Below are 27,646 nucleotides of genomic sequence, written 5' to 3' on the forward strand. Positions count from 1 at the left end.
TTCCCACTAAAGGATTTCTTGAAAGATTTTATCAGTTGCCCAGATAACATGTAAAAATGGGCAGATTTTTAGGAATTTTTGTCTCAAGAGAAAACCTCTGGTTGGGTAAATAATGTCTAATTAGAATTCTAAGTAGGAGGATCCTAGGTTCAATGGGAGTATGTTTTATTTCCCTGATACATGCTTGTAAATAGGATTTGATACTTGTTTTTTGTGAAGTTATATCGAGTCTTAATAAATTTCTTTTTATTAGTTCACCTAGAGTCTTGTCTGGAATCCTTATCAAGGTTACTGGTCTAATGTTTGAGGACTCCATCTTTATTTGAAAATCAGAATGTTCTGGGCGCCCGGGTGGCTCAGTCATTAAGCGTCTGCCTTCAGCTCAGGTCAGGATCCCAGGGTCCTGGGATCAAGTCCCGCATCGGGCTCCCTGCTCCTCGGGAAGCCTGCTTCTCCCTCTCCCACTCCCCCTGCTTGTGTTCCTGTGCTCGCTATTTCTGTCTGTCAAATAAATAAATAAAATCTTAAAAAAAAAAAAAAATCAGAATGTTCTTCAAAGAGTATTGACTATAATCTGCAATTTTATTTACATATTCTTTTAGCTTAATTTTAAACTAACGTTGTCTTTTCTGTGTTAATGGGCCAAGTGAAATTTGTTTTGATACAGAAGCTAGAAGTTTTTTCAGATTTTTATAGTTTTCCTTGTCTGTTTGTTCTTAAGGACAAAAGTAATCACTGTTCCCATCTGTTGGTAGAATTGATGTGGATTTTTTTCTGGTACCAAGTTTTATACTTGTCTATGAAATTTTGTAATTTGAAAGTCCATAAATAAAGCATCTGTAAGACTTAATATGTATTTTGAAGAGAACTGTGGTTGTTAATGAATTTTTGAAAAATGTGTTTACTGTTTCAGTAATACGTTTTTTTTTTTTCTTTCTCCCCCCCCCCCCCCCCCCCCAGAGAATGGATCTTGGAGAATGTCTGAAAGTTCATGACCTGGCTTTAAGAGCAGATTATGAAATTGCATCCAAAGAACAAGATTTTTTCTTTGAACTTGATGTATGTGATTTTGCTTTAATGGGTTTTTTTGTAGTAAAACATTTTGAATATGGGTTAATATCTTTATAGGAAAAGGCTCTTAGCAAATTATCTTCTTTGTGTTTATATGAAAAATAGTACTAAAGTAAAATCATGTATTTTCTTGACTAACAACATTTTTTTAAAAAATATAAGGTGAAACTAGGTATTTTAAGAAAATGTGTAAAAATCTGTGCAATGCATATATTCTTTTGAAAAGCTGTTCCAGTAAAGTTGTGATGATTAAGGAAACCTCAATTTAAGCACATGTAAACAACAAATTTCTGATGTATTTAAGGCCCTTTAATAATCTACTGAATTTTTAAATTATTTTTATTTTTGTATCTGTGAATATATATATATAGAGAGAGAGAGGATATTAAGTAACTTTTTTATGTAAAACTAATAGAAGAAATATTAGAGTAGAAGGTACCATTTACGTACCTTAAAGGCTCAAGATCTGATTTGTTGTTTATACAAACAGAATTGTTTGTTATAAAAATAGGGAAACTTTTTTTATATTTATATAAAACATACCAGTTAGCTTTACATAAAAGATAGTGATGAGCACACATCTTATGATACTTTTTACAGGAAGGTATAATAGGTATTTTACTTGGTTTGGAAGATAAAGCACTCAATAGGCACCTCCATTTACTTCTAAGAATTTCTGCTAATAGAAATGAAAATCAGGAGTGCCTGGGTGGCTCAGTCAGTTAAGCATCCGACTTGGTTTCAGCTCAGGTCATGATCTCAGGGTTGTGAGATCAGGTCCTGCATTGGGCTCTGTGCTGGGCGTGTAGCCTGCTTAAGATTCTCTCTCCCTCTCATTCTCTCCCTGCCCCTGCACATTCTCTCTCTGTCTGTCAAAAAACAAAACAAAACAAAAAAGTGAAAATCATCTATGTAAACATAATTTAATATGGGGCTGGAACAGTTGGAGAAAAATTAATTAGATTTTGATTTGATATATTCTGGGCAGAAACCATCATCTGAATGTAGGGATATGGATATTTGGGTGATTTTCCATATTTTACCATTTTTCTTTTAGTGGTTTGGGCCTTGCAGAATATTTTTATAGTTGTCTCATTTATCAATGCTTTAAAAATTTCTAATGGGTTAATTCAAAAGGGTCTTCCCTATTCTGAGGTGATAAGAGTTCTCTCATGGTTTCTTCTGGTATTTTTTATGGCTTTATTTTATACACTTAGATCTTTGAACCAAGTTAAATTTATGCTGGTCTAAGGAATTGAGGTATAGATTTAGCTTTATTTTTCACCAGTAGCTACTTAGTTGACCCAGCACTACTGATTAGTACATCTTTTTCTTCTCACTGCTTTGAGATGCCACTTTTATCTTCCCATAAGGAAGTTTTAATAGAGAAATCTTGTGAATTTAAAGATGAATTTTAAATTAAAAGAGCTAAAAAGCTATCTTTTTTTTTTTTTTAAAGATTTTTATTTATTTGAGAGCGCGCACACACCCGCACGCACACACAAGTGGAGGGGGGGGGCGGGGGGATGCAGAGGGGGAAGGAGAAGCAGACTCTCCTGCTGAGCAGGGAGCCCGATACACAGGGCTCAATCCCAGGACCCCCCGGGATCATGACCTGAGCGGAAGGCAGATGCCTGAGCCAGTGGCCAGAGCCACCCAGGCGCCCCTAAATAGCTATTTATTTGTCATCACAGCTAAGAGCTTTTAAATGAGCCTGTTTCTTTTCACTTTCAAGAAATTCTCAGAATTTGCTATGTGCTGAATAAATTTATATTTTTAATTAAACATTTGTATTTTAAATTCACTCTATTTCTGTACAGTAAGATACGAAAGTCCAAATTGCTTAACTTGGGAATAAATCTTAAAAGTTTAGTTTTAAATGAATTACTACTTAATTACAGACATACTAATATATGCCTGACAAATGTCATTAATATAATTATGAACTGAATTTTTACAATGTAGACATTGCTAAAATTCTGACTGGTTTATTCTTTGAAAAGAGATCAAGTTCTCCTGATTGTAACATTTTCATTGTGGAAAATTTGAGAAGCATGGAAAAACAAATTATTAAAAAATATCCATATATTCAAAAAGAATTACTGCTAAAATTTCATGTATGCTCTTCCTTTTTTTCCTCTGCTTTATTTTAGAAAATTGGGATTTTTATGGCATATGATACTGTGTAACATGCTTTTTATTTACAAATAACATTTTCTTGTATCATTAAGTATTCTATTAAAACCTTTTTTAATGGCTGAAGATCAAAATTTGTACGTTACTTAGGTATTTAGGGTATTTACAACTTTACACCATAAAAATAACACTGTGAGGAACATCCTTGAATATTCAACCTTCTGTATATCTGATTGCTTTCTTAAAAGGCTTTTCTGGAAGTAAAATTACGAAGTCAGGGGACATTTTTAAGTCTTTTTGATACCAGTTACCACATTGCCTTTTTTAAACACTGCACTGATTTGTTGTTTCTTCAGCAGAGTATGAGAATGGTAATTTCCTTATAGTTTTACCTTTCCTGTGGATTATTTATGTTTACTCTTTACCAATTTGATGAGTAGAATTTTTGATTCATAATTGAACCTGCTTTTGTTACTTTTTTTACTACCCTATTAGCATTTTTATTTATTTTTTAAAGATTTTATTTATTTAATTGACACACAGAGAAACAGTGAGAGAGGGAACACAAGCAGTAGGAGTGGGAGAGGGAGAAGCAGGCTTCCCGCTGAGCAGGGAACCTGATGCGGGGCTCGATCCCAGGACCCTGGGATCATGACCTGAGCCGAAGGCAGACGCGTAACAACTGAGCCACCCAGGTGCCCCCCTATTAGCATTTTTTAAAATAAGGTATAGGGGCACCTGGGTGGCTCTCTTGGTTAAGTGTCTGGCCCTTGATCTCAGCTCAGGTTTTGATCTGAGGGTTGTGAATTCAGGCCTTGCATTGGGCTCCACGCTGGGTGTGGAGCCTACTTTAAAAAATAAGAAAATTATGTATATTTTGAGTAAAGATATTCCTGAATATAGTTGATTTTTCTGGTGTAATTGTCTTTCAATTAAACTTTGCAGGCTATGGATCATCTTCAGTCATTCATTGCAGATTGTGATCGAAGAACAGAAGTGGCTAAGAAAAGATTAGCAGAAACTCAAGAAGAGATTAGTGCTGAAGTGGCAGCAAAGGTAAGAATTTCAATTATTTCATTAGTACTACAAAATACCATTTCAGTTCACTAATTTTAACTTTATTTTGAAATAATTACATCCACAGGGGCGCCTGGGTGGCTCAGATGGTTAAGCGTCTGCCTTCGGCTCTGGTCATGATTCCAGGGTCCTGGGATCGAGCCCTGTATCAGGTTCCCTGCTCAGCGGGAAGCCTGCTTCTCCCTCTCCCACTCTCCCTGCTTGTGTTCCCTCTCTTGCTGTGTCTCTCTCTGTCAAATAAATAAAATCTTTAAAAAAAAAAAAATTACATCCAGAGATTGCAAAGACATAAATAGGGAATTCTCTGAACTCCCTTTAGCCTCCCCTATTGTTCACATTTTATACAACTGTAGTACACTGTCAAAGCCAAGAAATTGATACTGGTCCAATCTTGAAATTTTACTCAGATTTTACCAGTTATGTGTGCACTTTGTGTGTGTGTGTGTGTGTGTATGTATGTAGTTTTGTGCAGTTTTATCACATGTGTAAGTAACTTGGGTAACTACCACCATAATTAAATTACTTCACTGTAGCATCACCATGAGACTCCCTCATCTTACCTCTCTATAGCCACATCTTTTCCCCCTTTCCGCTATCTTCTGGCAACTACTGTATTTTCCAGCTCGATAATTATGTTACTTTACTGAATATGACATAAACGGAATCATGTAACCTTTTGAGACTGGTTCTTTTCACTCAGCACAGGTTCCTTGATTCATACAAGTTGCTGCATATATCAGTAGTTCATTTCTTTTTGAGCAGTATTCCATGGTACGATATACCACAATTTAACCACACATTGAAAGATGTTTGGATTGTTTGCAGTTACTGGTTAACACCAGTAAAACTGCAATAAACATTTCATTTCTCTGGGATAAATGCCCAAGAATGCAATTTCTGGGTCATGTGGTCATATGGTAAGTCCATTTTTAGTTTTGAAAGCAGGTGTCAAAACTTTTTTCTACAGCAGCTGTACCAGTTTACATTCTACCAGCAATGTGTTAGTGATTTGGTTTCTTCACATCTGTGCCAACATTTGGTGGTGTCACTAATTTTCATTTTAGCCATTCTTAGACGTGCGTAGTGATATTTCTTGGTTTCAGTTTGCATTTCCCTAATGCCTAATGATGCTGAACATTTTTTTCATGTGTTTGCCATTTATGTACCTCTTTAGTGAATTGTCTGTAAACCCATTTTCCAAATGTTCTGCTCATTTTTTTTATGTTGAGTTTTGAGTGTTCTTTAGATGTTCTGTTTTACCCCCCACTTTTAAAAAATACTTTGTTGTAGGAGCACCTGGGTGGCCCAGGTCAGTTAAGCATCCAACTCTTGATCTCTCAGGGTCCTGAGTTCAAGCCCCGCGTTGGGCTCCATGCTGGGTGTGGAGCCTACATAAAAAAAATTTAAAAAAAATTTTTTTTATGTGAATTTACATGCAAAGGGTGGAAAAAGGGGTGCCTGGCTGGCTAAGTCAGTAGAGCATGCAACTCTTGATCTCTGGGTTGTGAGTTCGAGCCCCACATTGGGTATAGAGATTACTTATTAAATAAATAAATAAACTTTACAAATAAAAACTAGAAAGAAAAGTACAGTAAATCCCAATGGATTCATAGTTTTTTGCTCTTGTTTCATTGTTTTATTTATTTAAAGATTTTATTTATTAGAGAGAGAGAAATGGAGCAGGGGATGGGGCAGAGGGAGAGGGAGAAGCAGACTCCCCACTGAGCAAGGAGCCCAATATGGGGCTGGATCCCAGGACCCTGAGATCATGACCTGAGCCGAAGGCAGACGCTTAACCAGCTGAACCACCCAGGCACCCCTGTTTTATTATTTTAAAAGCAAATTTCAGATGTCACATCATTTCACCTCTAAAATATAACCATAAAAATCACATCTATAAAGTTAACAATTTTTTAATATTATCTAATATCCTGAATGTGTTCATTTTTCCTATATAGAGTTGGTTTGTTCTAATCAGAATCTTTTTTTTTTTTTTTTTTAAGATTTTATTTATTTATTTGACAGAGAGAGACACAGCAAGAGAGGGAACACAAACAGGGGGAGTGGGAGAGGGAGAAGCAGGCTCCCCATAGAGCAGGGAGCCCGATGCGGGACTCGATCCCAGGATCCTGGGATCATGACCTGAGCTGAAGGCAGTCGCTTAACCAACTGAGCCACCCAGGCGCCCTCTAATCAGAATCTTAAAATTAAAGTCCATATAGTGCATTTTGTTGATTTGATGACTTAATACTTTGAAACATTTGTGCCGTTCAGTATAGTTTGTACATTTTATGAAAATGCAGAATGGAGACAGAGTTTACCCAGATAGAGTTTGGATGACAGCATTAAATACAGTTCTCAGAGATGGATGTACAGAGGGAAATGGATTCCTTTGTTTGAGGAAAGGTTTTTTTGTTTTTTTGTTTGTTTTAAGTAATCTCTACACGCAATGTGGGGCTCGAACTCACAACCCGGAGATCAAGAGTTGCATGCTCTACTGACTTAGCCAGCCAGGTGCCCTGAGGAAACGGTTATTTTTAGTATATGTGCTGCCGAAGCGAGCACAGAAACGGTTATTTTTAATTAACTTTTTCTGAAATGTTCTCTAAAGATGGGATCCTAAAGTGCAGGGATCTAATGTTATGGTTGAAAAAGATCCACAAGTGCTATCTTGGTTTATATGGCATTTTATTGGTTATCTATCACTGTAAAAATGCTGTTTAACAAATTACCTCAAAACTCAGTGGCTTAAAACAGTATTTTAGCCCATGAGTCTTCAGGTAATGATAAGGCTGAACTTGACTGGGAAGTTATTCCTGTCTCAGCTGGGCTCACTCACATGTCTTCTGGTCAGTCAGAGGCTGTTGAACCCAGAATGCTAGTGTGGCTGTGTTCTTAGGGTAGTGGAAGAGGTACAAAAAATGTCATACAAGTGCTTTTTAAGCCTTCCCTTCTGTCATGTTTGCTACTGTCCTATTAATTAAAGCCAGTTACGTGGCCAAATTCAGAATCAAAATATGATGGTACTAATTATATAGCAAAGAGATAGATACAGTGAAAGGTGAAGAGTTTAAAGCATAATCCAATCATTCTGTGACAGATATTGAAAAAAAAATACCACTTTGTTTAAGAGGTAAGAAAATGATAATAGAATTGAAAATTTCTTTGAGGGATAAATATTTTGGATTGAAGGACATTTGAGAAGTAAAGGTTATTGGCACACCAGTTTGTTGGGACTGGATGTCCATAACAAATTAAAATCTTCTTTGCTAATATAATTGGCCACACAGCCTGAATACTTACTTTGTGGCCAATATAAAGACTGTATAGGTATCATATGCCATTAAAACAATAGGCATGAGCTATATTCTCAGGATGACGGTGATGAAGAGGAGGACGACACAGATTCCCAAGGCAAGAATTTATCCCAGGGGAAAGACATGAACTAAGGCTAAGGGACACAGAGTGTTATGGTAGTATACTGAAAATCAGTAATGTGCTGTGCAGTGTATGTGCAAGGCACAGTTTCTCATTTCTCCCTTTGTGAGATAGGTATTATTCCCAGTTCTTTGGTGAGGAAATGGATTCAGGTTAAGTAATGTGGTGAAAATTACATAGCTGGTAATTGGTTTGGCAATAAGCCAGACCTTTTGGACTCTAAAGTCATATATTTATCTTAAAGAGTATCTGCCAGTTCATTTCTTTTTTTTTTTTTTTTTAGATTTATTTATTTGAGAGAGAGAGCGCACAAGAGGGGCTAGGGTTCATAGGGAAAAGCAGACTCCCTGCCCAGCAGGGAGCCCAATGCAGGACTTGATCCCAGGACTCTGGGATCATGACCTGGGCCGAAGGCAGTCGCTTAACCAACTGAGCCACCCAGGCACCATACCAGTTCATTTCTTTAACTCCTGTTTGAGCCTATGCTATTTGTTGGGCATTGGAAATACACAGATGGGAAATATAAATAGCTTTCTTTAAGGTGGTGTGATATGTATCTAAAAGTATATACATAAGTATTATATATGTACAAAAGTATGTGTGTAAAAGTATGATATGTACTTAAGAGCGTCATGAAACATAAAAAGATGGCATAAAGGAAGGTTTGGCTCTCTGCTTATGTTTAAGTGGGGGTGAGATGTGATTGATCAAGAATATTTCACAGGATAGTTGAATCTTGTTGAATGAATCGACATATATGAGTTCAGACAAGGGGAGGTAAGGGATGGTGTCTGAGGAAGAGGGATGACATCCTTCTGCAAAGTCACAGAGGCAGAAAACAAGAGTCAATTTGGGAAACTAGATATAGATTGTATTGTGACGGGGGGGAACAGCAAGAGATGGTTTGGAAAGGTACGTAGGGGCAGATCGTGGTAAACGGTGTTTTATACTTGGAATACACTGCCAAAGCAGAGGTTGTAAAGTAATAGTTAAATTGAGATCAGTTGTATTCCTGGCCTCACTGCAGTGAGGGCAGGTAGGCTCAAAACATCCTCATATCCCACCAGTTCATTTATGATATGCTCAGAAAGCATTATTATATTGCCTTAGATAAGTCTTCCCTGAGCATTTATGAGATATTTTGAACTCTGATAATTTATTCTGCTTTTTAGTCATAATCTTCTTTTCTGTTTATTTCTAGGCAGAACGTGTTCACGAGTTAAATGAAGAAATTGGTAAGTTGTTGGCCAAGGTGGAACAACTAGGAGCTGAAGGAAATGTGGAAGAATCCCAGAAAGTAATGGATGAAGTAGAGAAAGCACGGGCAAAGAAAAGAGAAGCAGAGGTAATACAATTTTTAATGGTAATATGTACAGCCTTACTGTCAAAACCTATTTGATTGGAAATTATTGAAAGTTATTGCTAGTGCATGCAATTTAAACCATTTAGAAAATTTAGTTAGTCCATATCATAGTAATGGATTATGCATCAACGTTTTGGGGTTTTTTGTTATTACTTTAGAGGCTTTGATCTGTTGAAGTTTATAACTAGAAAATGAAATTAAACTAGCTAGTCATACACAGCAGTCACATACAGAATGCATAAATGCAGTTCCTATGATACCCTCCCTCCCTTGACTTTACCACCATGTGACCATAGCATTCTCCCTTCTCTTCTCATCTCAGTACAGTCTGCTAGTACTTTGGGAGCCTCCTCCTCTCATTCTTTCTCCATAGCACAGGTCAGAATCTCATATCCTGCAAAGTTCTATTTTGTTTGCCACTTCATGTTTTTTTAGAAAATTGGGGTTTATCTACAGGGGGATGTATTCTTTCATTTTGCCATAGTCTCCATTGCTCTTAACTCCATCACACCTCAGTTTAATTTGTTCTTATTCTGCCCTCTTAAAATGGAAGCCTAGATAATTGATTTTAGCCCATTTGATGCTACAGATTTTCTTCTAGGCACAACTGTAGCTGCATCCCCCAGAATTTCATATATTGTTTTTATTTTCATTCATTTCAAATACTTGCTAATATTGCTTGTGCTTTCTTCTTTGATCTATGGGTTATTTAGGAGTATGTTTTTGTATATGTGTTGTTTTTCTAAATATTTTTGTTTTTTAATTTTGTTGTAGTGAGAGAACATTTGTGTGATTTCAGGTCTCTTAGATATATCAGTACTTATTTTGTGCCCTGAATGTGGTCTTGGTGAATGTTCCATCTATATTTGAAAAGAATGATACTCTGCCTTATTAAATGGAGTGTTCATACATGTTGAGTCAAGATAGTTGATTGATTGTTAAAGTTTTCCATAGCCTATTGATTTTCTGTTCTATTTACTGAGAGGAGTATTAAAGTCTCCATCTCTAATTGTGGTAGACTTAAACCCAGTGTACTAGTAATTACATTAAATGTAAATGGTCTAAACATTCCAATTAAAAGGCAGAGATTGTGAGACTAGTTTTTTGTTTTTTTGTTTTTTAAGCAAGACTTAGTTGCACCTGGGTGACTCAGTCTGTTAAGCGCTTTCTGCTCAGGTCTTAAAAAAAAAAATAAAAGCAAGACTTAACTATATGCTAGCTACAAGAAATCTACTTTAAATATAGAGATAAAAAGTAATAGGATGGGAAAAGATAAACCATGTAGCCATTCTTGTTAATTTTAAAGTCTTAAAATACTTAGGATTTCTTTAAATGTCATTAAAATCATTCCAGAAAATAAAACACTATGAATTTTTTTTAAATTTTTTTTAAGATTTTACTTAGAGAAAACACTGGAGAGAGAGAGCAAGCATGAGTAGGGAGCAAAGGGAGAGGGAGAAGCAGGCTCCTTGCCGAGTAGGGAGCCCAATGTGGGCTCGATCCTGGGATCATGACCTGAGCCGGAGGCAGATACTTAACCAACTAAGCCATCCAGGTGCCCCTGAACACTATGAATTTTAAAATGCAGAATATTTTATAGCTCATTTCCCCAAAAGACTCAAGTAATGAACCTTAGTAAGCATTATTACTTGCATATTTTGAAGTTTTCATGAGATTTTATATATACGTATTTGAAGATTTTCTAGTAGCACACGGTGGCTTAACATCTTTAGCATGTTATGTTTTATTATCAGTTGATTTTTACTAGGAACAGTGCATTAAAAAATTTACTTGCTCGGGCGCCTAGGTGGCTCAGTTGGTTAAGCAACTGCCTTCAGCTCAGGTCATGATCCTGGAGTCCCGGGATCGAGTCCCACATCGGGCTCCCTGCTCTGCTTCTCCCTCTCCCGCTCACCCCTCTTGTGCTCTCTCTCTCACTCTCTTTCAAATAAATAAATAAAATCTTAAAAAAAAAAAAATTTACTTGCTCATTATAGATTGTGTTCAGCTGCACATAGTAGAAAACTTATAATGGCTTAACCAAGAAAGGGTTTTGTTTTTCTCATTTATTAAATAATTGTGATTAGGGAGTCGGGCTGGTACAGCAGCCTCCTTGATTCCATCAAGCACACAGGCTATTTCTGGCTTTATGTTCAGCCATCCTTACTACATGGATTCATCTTTATGCTTATCAATTTATGTTGGCAGTACGGCTACCATGCCTGAAGCCTTTTCTCTCTACATAACTAGAAAGAGAAAGAAGAGTAACAAGGCACAAAAATTGAGTTGACTTGCCTCCTAGTGTCATATATTTTTTTTTTTTTTTTAAGATTTTATTTGAGAGAGAGCTCACGAGAGAGCATGAGCTGGGGTGGGGGGTGGGCAGAGGGAGTGGGAGAAGCAGATTCCGCGTTGAGTAGGAAGCCAGTGAGGCTGATGCCACGACACCGTGTTCATGACCTGAGCCAAAGGCAGGTGCTTAACCTACTGAACCACCCAGACACCCCTGTTTCTCTTTTTTAAAAACTTTTATTTTGAAATATCTTCAGAAAAGTTTAAGAAATAGTATAAGGAATTCCCCTATATCCTTCACCCAGATGTTAACATTTTATCATATTTGCTTTGTCTTTCTCCTCGTGTGTGTGTATGTGTGTGTGTGTGTATTTGAACTGTTTGGCATTAAGTTATAGATATGATGTCTCTTTATCCCCAAATACTACAGTGTGTATTTTCTAAAGACAAGGATATTCTATTACATAACTGCAGTAGAGTGATCTGAATCAGAAATTAACACTGATACAGTACTATTAATGAATCTGAAGACTTTATGCAGATTTTTCCAATTGTCACAATAATGTTCATTTTTACTAGAAAATTTTTCTTTGTTTAAAGACCCAGTTCAGGATCATGTGCTGCATTTAGCTGTTAATGTCCCTCTAGGCTCCTTTAATCTGGAACTTCAGTCTTTGTCTGACATGATCTTGACAGTTTTGAAAAGTATAGGCTAGTTATTTTGTAAAATGTCCTTCAGTTTGGGTTTGTCTGGTTTTTCTTCCTGGTTAGATTTTTGACAGTACCATTGAAGTAATGTTATATTTCCTCCGAAGTCACATGTTAGTGATTTGTCCCATTTCTGGTGATTGGCCCCTTTTTCCACTGTGAAGTTACAGTACTTTCTTTTTGTAGTAAGTATCTTGGTATTGACATTTTTGAAACTGTAAATATTGTTTCCCATCACTTTCTAGTCCACAGGTGATAGCAGCCATTTTTTTTTTTTTTTGGTCTCAGTCTATTGACTCCCTTTGAAAGGACTTCTATGGATTCCATCCAACAATATCCATTTGAATATCTCCTTAGCCAAAGCTCTGTGGAGGCTTGGGAATGTAATGTCTTCTAGCTGGGCATGCTGCTGGCCTCGAAAGGAAAAAAAAAAAAGGGTACAGTGGATACACAAATCCACTAATACTTATTATTTCATTAATGAACTTAAAATGGTTGCATATAAGATTTCTTTATCTCATTAAGGCACCTTTCATTGCTTGTGTTATAGAACTATTCCACTTCGTGGAAAGTTTTTTTTTTTTTTTTTTTTTTTGACAGAGAGAGAGAGAGATAGCAAGAGAGGGAACACAAGCAGGGAGAGTGGGAGAGGGAGAAGAAGGCTTCCAGCTGAGCAGGGAGCCCGATGTGGGGCTCGATCCCAGGACCCTGGGATCATGACTTGAGCTGAAGGCAGATACTTAACGACTGAGCGCCCAGGTGCCCCCCTCTTAGTGGAAAGTCTTATCATTTATATGCCCTGTCCACATTTTTCCAAAGGGGGAGAAAATGATCTGTGGGAAAGAAGGCACTGGAAGGAAACTAACAGTGTTAAAGACATGTATTCTTTCTCTGCTAGGGTGGATGACTTCTTCCTTGGTCCTTCACTGATACATAGTTTTGGGGTTGCTACATCTCATTTTTAACAAAAATTGTAGAAAACAAAGCATTGTAGAATCCTGAGAAAACTTTTTCCAAAAGTCATATTCTCTGTTACGGTAGATTTCTTTTTTTTTTTTTTTTTTTAAGATTTTATTTATTTATTTGACAAAGACATAACGAGAGAGGGAACACAAGCAGGGGGACTGGTAGAGGGAGAAGCAGGCTTCCTGCTGAGCGGGGAGCCCGATGCGGGGCTCAATCCCAGGACGCTGGGATCATGACCTGAGTCGAAGGCAGACGCTTAACGACTGAGCCACTCAGGTGCCCCTATCATGGTAGAATTCTTATAATAGTTCTTGGCAAAGTGCAGTCGAGTCTCTGATCTTTTACCTCCAGTGGAAGAGATCCCAAGGACAGAGAGGATGGGAATATGAGGAACCCATCGTTTTTGTGACAAAAGTAGCCATACTTTTGTTATTCATTAGAAAAGATTTTTTTGTGTAAACATAATGTATTTTGTGTAATGGTATGGACTCAGGTTTATATGAACATTGTTTTTCTCACTTTTGTTTAGGAAGTTTATCGGAATTCTATGCCAGCTTCCAGTTTCCAACAACAGAAACTTCGAGTCTGTGAAGTCTGCTCTGCCTATTTAGGTCTTCATGATAATGATAGACGACTGGCTGATCATTTTGGGGGTAAACTGCACCTGGGATTTATTGAAATAAGAGAGAAGCTTGAAGAATTAAAGGTACATTGGTAAATTAATGTCATATGCTTTATCTAATTTAGCCATCCATTGTTTTGATGTGTATTATCTTTTTGTATAAGGTTCTTGACTATGAGTCTGCTAAGAACTCATACCGAAAAGTGTAAGGTTCTAAATGGAGATAACAACTGGTTTAATGGATGATGTCTGAGAAACAGAGTTTTAAATAATGTCCCCTTATTCTGGGAGGTAATATTTTGTGTTAAATAATGACATTGAATTAGGAGTCTGGCAAACTGGGTTCTAAACTAATTCTTTCATATAAATTCCCCCCATATTTTTATTTTCTTTGAAATAAAATTAACAATATAATATTTAATATTTATTTTATTTTTTAAAGATTTTATTTATTTATTTGACACAGAGAGAGAGAGCAAAAGCAGGAACACAAGCAGGGGGAGTGGGAGAAGGAGAAGCAGGCTTCCCACGGAGGAGGGAGCCTGATGCGGGGCTCGATCCCAGGACCCTGGGATTATGACCTGAGCCGAAGGCAGACGCTTAACGACTGAGCCACCCAGGCGCCCCTATAATATTTACTTTAAAGGAAGATTGAGAAAATGAGACTAGTATTTATTTGAAATATTTTGCAGTTCTTCACTAAATAGCAAGCTTGTAGGACCTCTAGTTTTACTTTATGCTCCTGCTCCCATTTCAGCAAGGAATTAGAATGAAACCTATCTTTAAAAAAAGGACAGTTACTGTCACGTATATGGCTATTGTGAGAAAGGCAATACAGTTCTTAGTCATGTGCAGAATTCTTTTGAGAAGATACGGAAACAACATAGGGTATTTCTAAAGATGTAAGCAAAATCAGAGTAAATGGATATAATCCGTTTACTTTCCAACAATCTGATGTGGCTAGTTTTTTTAAAAATTGTGGCACTGTAGCATTTTGTCATGAATGGAAGAATGGCTCAAAGATGGCAAACACTGTATAGTGAAATTAACCAGGTTCTGTAGTTTGACCTTTAAAATAATGAGTCAGATACACTTAGGGACATATCCATATTTGTAATTAACAGTGAGCTCTTCTAAGCATTCTGAGTAGCTGGGATGATTTTTGGTAAGTTTTTATTTAAAATGACAAAATTAAGTTTCACCTTATCAAATGGTTACTAGGCTCTGAATTAAAACTCAAAAATAGTACCTATTTGGGAATCTTTGCAGTTAATAGACCTAGCAACAGGACTGTTTAGTGTCTTACTGGTATTTTTTGAAGCAACAGAATTGGGATGGGAATTGGAAATGACAGAAGACATTTTTATTTTGGAAATTAGGGAATAGGAACTTGTAGTGATTTATAATGCTTAATGTCATTTAAAAAAATACAAAATATGTGCACCTTCTTGGCTCAGTTGGTAGAGCGTGTGCCTCTTGATCTCAGGGTCGTGAGTTGGAGCCCCATGTTGGGTGTAGAGATTACTAAAAAAATAAACTTGAAAAAATACAAAATAATGTTAGAAAACATTCATAGGAGAAAAATCTTGTAGAAATGATTTTGAAGTATTAAGTCATGAAGAAATACAAAATGCTACAAATGTTCCCCAGAAGGGGGAAAGATTTTTGGAGACTAGACTTGTAAGCTTAATGATTTTACCCAGCAAAACTTTTTTTTTTTTTTTTTTTTTTAAAGATTTTTATTTATTTTTTTGACAGAGAGAGACATAGCGAGAGCAGGAACACAAGCAGGGGGAGTGGGAGAGGGAGAAGCAGGCTTCCCGCAGAGCAGGGAGCCCGATGTGGGACTCGATCCCAGGACTCCGGGATCATGACCTGAGCCGAAGGCAGACGCTTAACGACTGGGCCACCCAGGCGCCCCTTACCCAGCAAAACTTTTAATTGTTATTAAACAGATTTTGATGTTACTTATAGTGTATCGGGAACCAGATACAGTAGAGTTTAGGGTAATTCTTGTTAAGAATGAACCCAATAAATAATGCTCCTCATTTTTTATTATTTGACCTGTCATTGTCTTTTAAGAGAGTTGTAGCTGAGAAACAGGAGAAAAGAAATCAGGAACGCCTGAAACGAAGAGAAGAAAGGGAGAGAGAAGAAAGAGAGAAGCTGAGGAGGTATGGAGTGATTAATTGAATAGTCCAAGTATGTGAAGTTGAAGGTCCCTGGCTCTAAAAAGAGATGTGATTGATACAGGATTTTAGGTGTTAATCTAGACATGGGAGATTTCTGTTTACTTTTGAAAATATTACCATGTGAAAGTGTTTATACAAATATGTTAAGTTACGGCCATTTAAGTCAAGGTGATTTCCTTCAAAATGTGTGGAAGGGTAAATAGTCACATCCTTATTTTTTGTAAGATTGACTACAAAGCTTTTCTAGCCCTCTGATTTTCATAATGGCTAGATTTGTACCAGATTGGTATCAAACTATTTTCATTTTTGTGATATACTTTATTCTTGACAAAGGTTTGAGTTTTGGGGTACCTGGCTGTTTTAGTTGGTAGAAATATGGCTCTTAATCTCAAGGCTGTGAGTTGGATCCCCACATTGGGTGTAAAGATGATTTAAAAAAATAAGATCTTAAAAAAAATTATGTTACATCATACTTTGATTCTGTAATTCCTCAATTCTAGGAGGTAGAAACTATTAAAATTGTATAAATAATAGCCAAATGTATGTAGTTCTTTTTATATTGGTATTCATTCGTTCATAAAACCATATTCTTCATATTTAGAATGCTTAAATGTACTGAGTGACTTTTACCCATTGGCAACAAATTGTGTGGCATCATGGTGGCAATATTTGAATTCATGTAAATAACTTTTTTAATAACGTTACAATGGACAGTATGCCACAAAAGAATTACCTGCAGTTCTAATTTATGGTGTTCCCTTAATTGTATTGCATATCTCTGAAATTTAAATACTCTATCTCAAGTAGATTTTGTGCCTAATTAAAACCCTTTATAATATATGACTTGATCACGCCAGCTTTCCCCAAGCTTTGAGCATGTTATATTTATTTCAAGATGTTTAACTTTGTGTTACATGGCTTGTAGCAGGTAATATTTTTGCACTGTAATGAAAAAATGAAACATAAGTACATGTGGATATTTTACCTTTTTAGGGGAAATGCTGTCATCATCCATTGATAAATATGTTCTTCATTTACCATAATTTTTTATCTCATAGCTTTATCACTATTCTCTTTTGTGTACACTGAGTTTCTATGGGAATCGTGCTCAGCATTTTGATACAAGACCATATAAGTGGCATTAGAAATCTCAGTTTGTTAAAATTCTGTATGTAGTGCCACGGATACATATGATTCAACTGAAATGATAGTTGAATGAGAAAGAAAAATTCTTTGCCATGACTACATTTTCACGTCTATAGATGACAGAGTATATCACATCTTACTCCTTTGTTGCCAGCTGACCGATTTCTTTTAACGTTGATTATAAAATGTAATGCTATTTCAGAAATGTGTTTAAATTTTTTTTTAAATCTGTCTGTGAACTTGAGGAAATACTATAACCAAGAATGAAAGATGAAGAAATCATAAGGAAGTACAGAGTTAAGCAAGGTGGGATTCCAGCTATGGTATTGAAAAGGATAATGATAAAAGTCACTGCCACTTACTAAGTTCCTATTATCTGTCAGGCACGGTGCTAAGAATTTACCTACAGTAGTTCATCTAATCCTTATAATCCTCCTGTGAAATTTCTATTACTGTCCTTGTTTTGCAAATGACAGGCAAAGCTTAGAGAAGGTTTATAATCTGTCCAGGTCACAGATAATGGTGCAGCCAGAGTTTTAAAACTTGAATCAGGCTGAGTCAAAAGCCATCCTTCAGTTGTGCTATGTATTCCCCACAAAAGACACCTGTGGTTTTCTAGTACCGATAATATTAGCCATTACTATTGAGTGTTAATTGTGTGCTAGGGAATCATGTGTGTTTTTTAAGAAACAGATGTTGTAAGATTGAATTGGGTGTTTAGGGATTATAGTGTGAGGTTGCAGTTTGAAAGTTGAATACATCTCAAAAAAAAAAGAAAAAGTGAATACATCTCAGATTATAGAAAATTTTCTCTGTTCCCAGAGGGAAAGAAGAAATAACAGAGATAGAAATAACAAAGACTTTTCCCCAGGTTGGGAATTGATTTCTGGAGAATTAGTGAGTGGTGTTGTACCATGTTATAGTCTCCTAGGAGCATATTCTTTTTAAAAGCCAGGTATCCTAGTTAGGGGATTTCATATGCCAAGGTGGGAAAGTCTGTGTAGTTATGGTGTATTTTGGAAAAATTTGTGTGCATTCATACGTGCCTTATATTTATAGAATTAATAAAAAGATTAGGAATCAGGAAGAGTGTAATTTTAACAGTACATTGTACTTTGTCTCAATTCTTTTTTTCTAAAAATAGATATTCTTTTTTTAGGTCTCGATCACATAGCAAGAATCCCAAAAGGTAAGCATACACAAAATATATATAACTAATGAAGTTGTTTTTTTTCAGAGGTAGTTTTTATAGATTAAATATCTTTTAAAAATGAATGAGAATTACTAGGTTAGTACTCTTAATTCTTTTGTAGTTCAAGTTTGGGCATTGTGTTTTAAGATGAAACTGGTTAGAAGGTACTCGTGAACTCTATAACTTTATCAGAGTAAAGTTATATATAGTGTCATGGTGTTAAAAGTAAAGCTAAAAATACTGGGGTGCCTGGTTGGCTCAGTTTGTGGAGCATGTGACGTCTTGATCTTGGGGTTGTGAGTTCAAGCCCCATGTTGGGAATAGAGCTTACTAAAAAAAAATAAGGAAAGCTTAAGAATATTTTAGAATATTTCATTAAAATCTTTAGAAGCGCAGGTTAAATACACGACAGAATTTATTTTAAAATCATTTTGGGTGGTACATGTCAGAAACGCAGGTCTAAGAGGTTATACCTAAGTAGGTTAAGTAGTTGAATACATTTTTTAAAAGATTTTATTTATTTGAGAGAGATAGCGGGCATTGGGTCGTGTGGTGCAGGGCAGAGGGAGAGGGAGAAGCAGACTCGCCACTGTGCAGGGAGCCCGATGAGGGGCTTGATCCCAGGACCCTGGGATCACGATCTGAGCTGAAGGAAGACACTTAACCAACTGAGCCACCCAGGCAGCCCTACCTGAATACATTTTTGAAAGAAGGATCCATAGTGGCTTATTGAAGAGAAACTAAAATGCTTATTAGTTTACATCTTGATCCTCACTTTATATGAGTTTATTATCCCTTTGTACATTGATGACAAAAAACCTTTAAAATTTTGACTTTTGGCATTAGAATTTGAGGGCTTTTTGAAGACTTTATAGTTTTTACTAGTTGCTGGTAATTTTTTTCTGAGAAAGGTGGGGAAACGTGTGTGTCATCATTTTTAATACTTCATGTGCAGTTTCCATGAGTCCATCCCCACCTAGAATGCCCTTTCTTATTGTCAAGTCCTACCATTTTTCTTGTTCAGATCACATCTTTTTGAAACCTTCCAGGTACTCTTATCTCTAAAGAGTAATTATTTCTTGAGAACTTTTCCCTATAAACTAGAGCATTTGTTGATATAAAAGAAAAACCTGCCCAGTTGTGTCAGCCAATTTATATTGTTGTTTCTGAAATCTAGGATGAGAAATAAAAACATTGGGGCACCTGGGTGGCTCAGTCCTTAAGTGTCTGCCTTCAGCTCAGGTCATGATCCCAGGGTCCTGGAATCGAGCCCCGCATCGGGCTCCCTGCTCAGCGGGGAGCCTGTTTCTCCCTCTCCCACTCCCCCTGCTTGTGTTCCCTCTCTTGCTGTCTCTCTCTCTGTCAAATACATAAATGAAATCTTTAAAAAAAAAATAGAAACATTAATTGGTGATACTATTCTTATTTACTGGTTGATTAATGCAAATTAGTCCCTTTGTTGAATAGATACTTACTTAAACTGTGTACATAGAACATCTTCAGATATTGAGGCCAGATATTTAATTTCTACTGTTCTACTCCCAGCTACTTGCCTCGTGATTACAATAGCCTCTTGACTGGTCTCTTAATTTCTGTACTTGCCCAGTTCTCTTCTCCACCTGTCTGTTTTTCACACATCAGCCAGAATGAGCCCTTTAAAAAGTGAAACAAATTACATCAGCCCTCTTTTCAAACTCTCCAAAGGTGTTCCATTTCACTTAGGAGAAGTGAAAATCCTCGCCATAGCTTTTAAGTAGAGTGATCGATCTGAGAGTGGGGTAGGAACTTAGGAGAAGTGAAAATCCTCGCCATAGCTTTTAAGTAGAGTGATCGATCTGAGAGTGGGGTAGGAACTAGTTTATGTCTTTTGTCAGCATATTTATTAATAACTTCCCCTTGCTCCTTATATAATTTATCATTGAGAGCATCCTGGTTTGAATTATGAGGTACTGGGTCATCCTGCCTGTAGGTAAGACCCCTGAATTACTCCCCTTGCTCACTTCATTCCAGCCAAACAGGTATCTTTTAGTACTTCAACATTCTGAACTTTCTTCTACCACAAGGCCTTTACACCTGTGTTCCCCCTACCTGAAGCACCCTATTTTGAGATGGCTGATTAGCTGATTACCTTATTTTATCTTTGCTTAGATGCCGTTTTACCAGAAAAGCCTTTTCTATCTATCCTTTATAAAAGATTACCACCTCATTTCTGTCCATCTTTACCTCCTTAATATATCATTTCTTTACTAGCTGACGTATCTTTGTTGACTGCTAACATACCTGTGTGGACTTCTTTCTGGAGCATAACCTCCATGAGGTTAAGGACTTTGCTTTATTTGCTGCTCAGTCTTTTTCTAGTACCTAGAACAGTGCAGTGTACACCCAGTAAATACTTAAAAAAATTTTTTTTTGGATTTTATTTGAGAGGAGAGCGAGTGGGAGAACACGAGTGGGAAGAGGGGCAGAGGGAGGGAGAGGGAGAAGCAGATTCCCCGCGGAGCAGGGAGCCCGATGCGGGGCTGGATCCCAGGACCCTGGGATCATGACCTGAGCCGAAGACAGATGCCCAACGACTGAGCCACCTAGGCGCCCCTGAATACTTTTTAAATGAATAATTGTCTAGAATTTTTTAAAAGATGAATGAAATTATACATTGAAAGACATAGATTCATTGTAATAGCTCAGAATGAGTGATTAAACAAAATACCATTTAATAAAACTTGCATTGAATGAATTTTCTTTTCCCTATGCTCCTTTTCAGAGATACTTTATTTAGTTGAAGTACTCAACTGTGGTTGATGCTGGGTCCACTATATATATCGTTCTTTGAATATAATGTTGACATAAGCTGAATGCTTTTAAACTTCATTTAACAAAATCTTCACTTGAAAGTGAGCTGTTTGTAAATTGTATCACCTGAATATGCTTTTGAATTTATCACATTATGAGAAAATATCACATTCTTAAAGTGACTCAGTTTTTAACAGCTTTATTGGGGTATAATTTACATACCATAAGTTCACCCATTTAAACTGTACAGGTCAATCATTTTTTAGTGAAGTCAGAGTTGTGGAACTGTCAAAGTCAAGTGTAGATCGTTGCCATTACTCTTAAAATGACCTTTAGAAGAAAGTTGCATAGCTTTCTTCCTGCTTGTTTTCTCTGCAATGTTTTATGTCCTCTGCATGTGCCATTTCAACCCTCAGCCCACACGTATGTTGTTAGTTGTGTGACACAGCGGAGGCTACACAAGTGTTTGTCTTCTGGCTTCTTCAAAACATTTTTCCTTTTCTCTACTGTGCTCATACTTTTTTCAATTCCGATAAAGTTCTCTAAACTGATTTATGTATGTTAGTTTTTTCTACCAATTTAAGTACTGCTTTAATAGAGAACTGTGTTGATTATCCTGTGACTAAGTATATTTTGGGCATTTAGACTTATTTTGATGGTCCTGTCACCTTTTTAATTCAGTTAGTGACTTATCATAAACGATAGTCTTTCTCCTGCCTCTTCTCACTTTTATCCATATCCATCAGGTACATACTTTGTTTCTAAAGTATACCAGAAATCTTAGAAGTTTAAATGAAATACAAATCCATAAATCACCTAGAGAATACAGTCCAGTCCTTGGCATGTAGTGTTATGGATTGTCTTAATGTTTATATTTTTTGATGTAAATCTGTACAGTATTGGTTGAGCTCTGAGACTAGTGTTTCATTTGTATTTTGAAATTCTAGTATGTAGTTAATATGCCATCATTTTATTTTGGTGTAGATGTAGCTGACTTGAAATAGAACTGGCATTAAGTCAGGTTACTGAGATAGCCTCTGTCTTAAAAGAAGAGGCTTTAGCAAAGGAGAAATGCATTGCTGAGAAAGCTAAAAACTAAAGCCCATGTTTTTTGTAGGTCCAGGTCCAGAGAGCATCGCAGACATCGCTCTCGCTCTATGTCACGGGAACGGAAGAGGAGAACTCGATCCAAATCGCGGGAGAAACGCCATCGCCACCGATCCCGCTCGAGTAGCCGCAGCCGCAGCCGCAGCCATCAGCGCAGCGGGCACAGCTCGAGAGACAGGAGCAGAGAGCGATCCCGGAGGAGGTACTGAGGCGTCCGTGAGAGGAATGGAACTACCTTTATGGTTTAGAGGTGGAATACTAGTGGTTTGCAACTTGCATCTGGTCACATGTACACATTTGTGTGTGAGTGTATAACATTTTTTTTCCCCTGATTATATGGGTAGTTAAAGAATACACTTAGGAGCCAGAGTAAGAAATTGGAACCAATATGTGCTACAGAGGTTATTGCTTTTTCTCTTAGTGTATTTTGGAAAAAAAGTACTTTGTGGGCAATTTAGGTACCAATACTCAGTTTTTGCAGTATGTACTGGTGGATTATGGGTTCTGAGAAGCCCTTTCATTTAAAGAGTTTAGCTTTGTTTGACTTACTGTTTTCCAAACTTCTTTGAGCTGGTGCACTTTTTCAGAGCAGACACATTCTGGTATGTTATTTCATCTGCACTCTAGGTATACATTGCTATAGAGTGTCAGCTTGGTGGGGCCAATTCAGAATCTTGAGGCTAGACTTTCTTGGCATGAAAATTTGAAAGGTGCAAGGAGGGCAGATCTAGGGTGTGTTGCAGGACTTGAATATCTGTTCAGGACAGAGGATTAGAATGTGATAGAGCCTTAGCAGTCAAAAACTACATCACCAAGCTCCCAAAACTTCTCAGGTCACAAGATGGTCTTTAAGCCAGGTCATTTCTGTGGAACATAGAAACCATGCTTACAGTTGCTTTTTTCATGACAACTCTTCTTAAGCATATATGTAATAAACCTTTTTTGAGTGCCTAGCACCTACTAGTCTTAAATTTTCTATCGATTACTCTCCATAAAGCCCATGATAGAATTCCCAGAAAGCTGATAAAAATCTTTTGGTGGGGGTGGGGGAGAGGACAGAACCCTTTCCTTGAAACCACTCAAAGAGTTGGTGAATAGGCTTTCACTGAATATTTTCTTCTGTTCTTGCCTTGTTCCAAGTAAGTCCTTTTCCCTCCCCCAGCTTTACTGAGGTATAATTAAGATATTTGAGGTGTACTTTGTGGTGATTTGATATATATACACACACGTTATGAAAGAGTTCCCACCAGTGGTTAATTAACATATCCTTCACCTCAGGTGTTTATCCTTTTTTTTTTTTTTTGAGAACATTCACGTTTCTACTCTTATTAGCAAACTGGTTCAAGTAACTTTAATCAAAAAGAATTGTACACTTGCTTCTATACTAGGCCTAGTAAAAAATAACCAGGAAGTATACTTTGAGCAACTTTATTCAAGTTAGAACCCAAGACTAACATCTTTGATAATAAACAGACCATTAAAGTGCTGAAGTGTACATTCAGAGTAATATAGGAGTTTAGATGAGGGAAATACCATAGAAATTAAAAAAGGCTTCACATAGATAGATAGTAGGTAAAACCAGGTAGTAAAGAGATATTCGAGATGGAGTAAATATCACAGACCAATGCAGAGAATGAACAAATTCCCCCTGAGATTTACCTGCGCTGTATGTTTTGAGAGTCACCCTACTGCTTGATGGAAGGTCTAGAGAGTTTGTTTTGTGAACTTGCCCCAGGTCATTGTTGCTGGTATCTGAACGCTCTTGTCTTTATTAAATGGTGGTGGGGATGGGCATGTCCCCTCACCAGGGTTGTGTTATCATAGTCCCCAATGGTTCCTGCATTTATGAAGTTGTATAGGACGTATTTCTATCCTACATGAGACCCTTAATATTTTCAGCATGTTTATAAACAGGTTTATTTTTGTAAAACTATTAAAAGTTTTTGCTTTTCTCAAGAGCACTTCTAATCTCGACAACTTAGTCTCTTTCAAAGCAGCCTTCTGTGTTTTAATCTCGACAACTTAGTCTCTTTCAAAGCAGCCTTCTGTGTTTTTACCAAAAATAAGGAGCCAATTGCTATATCTTTGAGTTTAAATTTCAAGGAAAAGGTCCTAGTTACAAGTCTTACGATTTGCTTTTTCCCTAACTGTGAAATAGTGGTATGATATGATTCTGTTGGTGACATTTCCCTGGCAACAGTGATCTTAATAAATGAGGACTTACCTGCATTTTTCTACTTCCTGGTCTGTTCAAACACCTAGTGCAGTCTTGAGAGTCAGACTACTTGGGTTCAGTGGCCTTGGCCAAGTAATCTCATTATCCTGTCTTCCCCTCCCCCCATCTTTGAAGTACCTGTGTTATTAAGATTAGTGGTAGTTTGAATGACATAGTGTAAGTAAACTGCTTATGGATGGGACGTTGTAATCCCTCACAGAATCGTAGTTGATGCTCATCTCATGGTTATTTTCCAGTTAGTACTGACCTCTGAGACTTACCTGCAACTGTGTCCTTAATTCTTAGGCATCATTTCTCTCCATATTCTATTTGGAGAGGATTAGTGTAACCAGACATGCACTGTGATTTTTTTTTCACATCTTTTTAAAATCATGCTTATTAAAACCTTAAGGTAGAACATGCTCAAAATTGACATTAATTTTTGAACCTTTTTGGTTGAATCCTCCTTATTTCTAAAACTGAGTATAGTATTTTTTTTTCCTGCCTTAGAAGTTCAAAGTATTACTTGACCCATGCTCAGAATTAGGATCTGAGGTCTGGTTAAGTGAGATTATATATAAAGTACCAGGTCACTTGTAAAGAACCAAGTAAATGTAATACATATTACTGATTCATTCTAGATGTTGAAAGTAATAGATTTTATATTCTGATCCCATAATATCCTTTGATTTTTCCTTCTGATTGAATCTCTGCTAGGAGCTTGTTATCACTTACCTTTCTTAATGAAATTGGGTATGGGAATGGAGAGTTGGTATCAAGAAACCGTTACGGTTAATCGAGATATAGGGTGATCATCTTTCTGTGTCTTCCATTCTTATTTTTTTCTCTTGGTTGAATGAGCTCACTCAGGAAGAGTAAAGAAGATTTCAAAAATAATAAATGGTTATTTAAAGCCATTTCATTGACTAATTCTCTTATCTAAGTCAAGTTTTGGCAAACTGTTGCCTGCAGGCCAAATCTGGCCCCATAGCCTGTTCTTTGAATAGCTAGTGAGCAATGGGTGGTTTGTTACATTGTTAAAGGGTTGATAAAAAGAAAAGGAAGAAGAAAAAAAAAAAAAAAAAAAGAAAAGGAAGAAGAATACCCCCTTAAGTATTTACACTCTGGCCAGAAAGCAAAGAAAAAAAGGTTTGCTGACCCCCATTCTAAGTCCTTAATTTCCACCCAGTTTGGCACCTACACTGTTAACACTTCCACTTTTTTAAGGTATTGTCTGTATACTATTTTTATATTAAACACATTTGCCATGAATTAGAAAACCTTTATGATTACCTCTGAGATGATAACATCCTCCATTAAGTCATTATTGTAGCTTATGGTTTCTGACCCTTAATTTGTTTTCACTGATCTCCCTTGTCAGATTGGGTAGTGCTCTTTTCGGTCAGAAAACTAGCTCCTCTGTCTTTCTTGGATGTATTCTGTATAACTTCAGCTTTCAGTACCTTAATATTTATCCGATTCTTTCATTTGGATATTGGGTTTCCCAACACATTTTGCTCCTCAAATTAATATTTTTCAGATCCTCAAAAGAAAGATTCAGAGACCAAGACTTAGCATCACGTGACAGAGACAGGAATTCAAGAGACAGATCACCTCGTGACAGAGATCGAAAAGATAAGAAGCGGTCCTATGAGAGCGCTAATGGCAGATCAGAAGACAGGAGGAGCTCTGAAGAGCGCGAAGCAGGGGAGATATAATTAGCTGTGTACATATCCTCAATCCTTAAGCTTCCTCTGGAGTTACATACTATTGTTTAGTTTACAGCTGTTGGGGGTAACAGTGAGCAGTTCCATACTCCGATCCAGATAGGCTAGATGCACAGTATCTAACTTGATCTGAACTGAACTTGTTTCCCTGATGAAGCCTAAAACTACATCCATAGTTTCTGGTGAACCTGTAATGCGATTCTGAAAGTACAGTTTTATATAATAAGATGCTGATATCTTTATTCTTTCTAGTAGGAGTGATAGTGAACGAATTGTGTTGCTTGCCTTGGGATTTTTTGAACATTTGTAAAATGCTGTCTTCCTTTCTAGTCCACAAACAACAGCTTCAGAATTTTTCTTTTTAATTCTTCTTCCTCTGACTTTTGTATCCCCTAATACCTCCACCCTCTAATTATAAGAGAAAGGGGGAGCAGGGAAGCAATATAACTTCTGTTCTAAGGTTCTGTTCCCATTTATTACTAGCTGATTACAGAGCATTTATACTGGAAAGTGTATTAAATACCGAGAGTTTTTGTTTTGTTTTACGGTGCCTATTTAGAGTTGGAAGTTGAACAGCTGTTGCATTACATACTTTGCTTTTTTTATTGAAATTTTGAAATCAAACATGTCTTGATTTTTCTGTTCTATTGAATTGCTATGTTCAGGATGTTTTGGAAAGGGGGGTGGGGGCAGGGACTCTTTCATAAGCACTTGTTTTATTTTGTGTGTGTGTGGAGTATAAAGGCTACAACCTTATTGTAAAAATTAATAAAATGAAACAATCACCACCACCATCCTTAAACTGTAACTTGTCTAGTAAATTGTCACTAGAACTATTTGCTGTGGGCCATTTCTTCTGTTACATCTTCAGTAGTGCCTTACTGTGCAAGGCACCAAAGGAAATAAATATATACTTGCCAAGATGAACTGTTGCTCCACCTGGGCCCCTTGCTGACTGTATTCCAGCTACTTCAGGGCTGTTTGTAACAATTGCTATGGAGAACGACCAGACCTGGAAAAGATACTGGGTTTTTCTGTTTTTTTCATTCAGCAAACTAAAATAAAAACATCGTATACTCAACATAACGAGAATAAGTTTCTCCACTGAAGAGCTATGTACCTATTAGTGATTTTAAACAGTAGTTGGGAGGTATCCCTTGTGATTCTAGAAAATCTGGGAACAAAAATACTTGAGCCAAGTTAGGGTCTGTATGATCACCTTTTAACAGTCGTCTGTGGTCAATATTAAATTGGCAAATTTAATATGACTGAGATACATGGGCCACAGAAAGAGAAATTCTAAGTCACAAATTTACGTCTAAAAGGGACACTCACCAAGTTTACTAAGCTGTGTGTCATTAACTGAAGGTTTCCTGCCATATTTGGTTGCACACACTCCAGTTGATGCATAATTCAGTCTGAGACCCATCTCAGTAGTCCATTTTCTTTTACTCTTGGTTTCTGAGAAAATTTTTTTTTCTTTAAATCTCCTTTGGATTTAGTACCTTGGGGTGTGGAGTAAGATCAAACAGGTTAAGCTGGTAGATACAAAACGACTGTGACCAAACTCCAAAACACTGGAAAATGTTTTAGCATTGTTTAAG

The 27,646-nt window shown here is 36.8% G+C and overlaps 1 protein-coding gene across 5 annotated transcripts in view; it reads left to right on the forward strand.

The window, feature by feature from the left end:
- LOC110582969 (putative RNA-binding protein Luc7-like 2) overlaps window positions 1-27,118 on the forward strand; it is a 60,527-nt gene extending 33,409 nt beyond the window's left edge. For 4 of the 5 annotated variants that reach the window (XM_021693012.2, XM_021693014.2, XM_021693013.2 and 1 more), the window contains 8 exons: window positions 961-1,059; window positions 4,153-4,263; window positions 8,924-9,067; window positions 13,581-13,757; window positions 15,756-15,847; window positions 18,171-18,200; window positions 22,111-22,302; window positions 25,856-27,118. In XM_021693012.2, the coding sequence (XP_021548687.1) occupies window positions 961-1,059; window positions 4,153-4,263; window positions 8,924-9,067; window positions 13,581-13,757; window positions 15,756-15,847; window positions 18,171-18,200; window positions 22,111-22,302; window positions 25,856-26,033 (1,023 nt within the window). In that variant the 3' untranslated portion in view covers window positions 26,034-27,118. The remainder of the gene's footprint in view (window positions 1-960; window positions 1,060-4,152; window positions 4,264-8,923; window positions 9,068-13,580; window positions 13,758-15,755; window positions 15,848-18,170; window positions 18,201-22,110; window positions 22,303-25,855) is intronic. The other variant, XM_044920199.1, reaches the window with a different exon arrangement.
- The last annotated feature ends 528 nt before the right edge of the window (window positions 27,119-27,646 follow it).

Source organism: Neomonachus schauinslandi, chromosome 12, assembly GCF_002201575.2.
Source record: "Neomonachus schauinslandi chromosome 12, ASM220157v2, whole genome shotgun sequence".
NCBI lineage: Eukaryota > Metazoa > Chordata > Mammalia > Carnivora > Phocidae > Neomonachus > Neomonachus schauinslandi.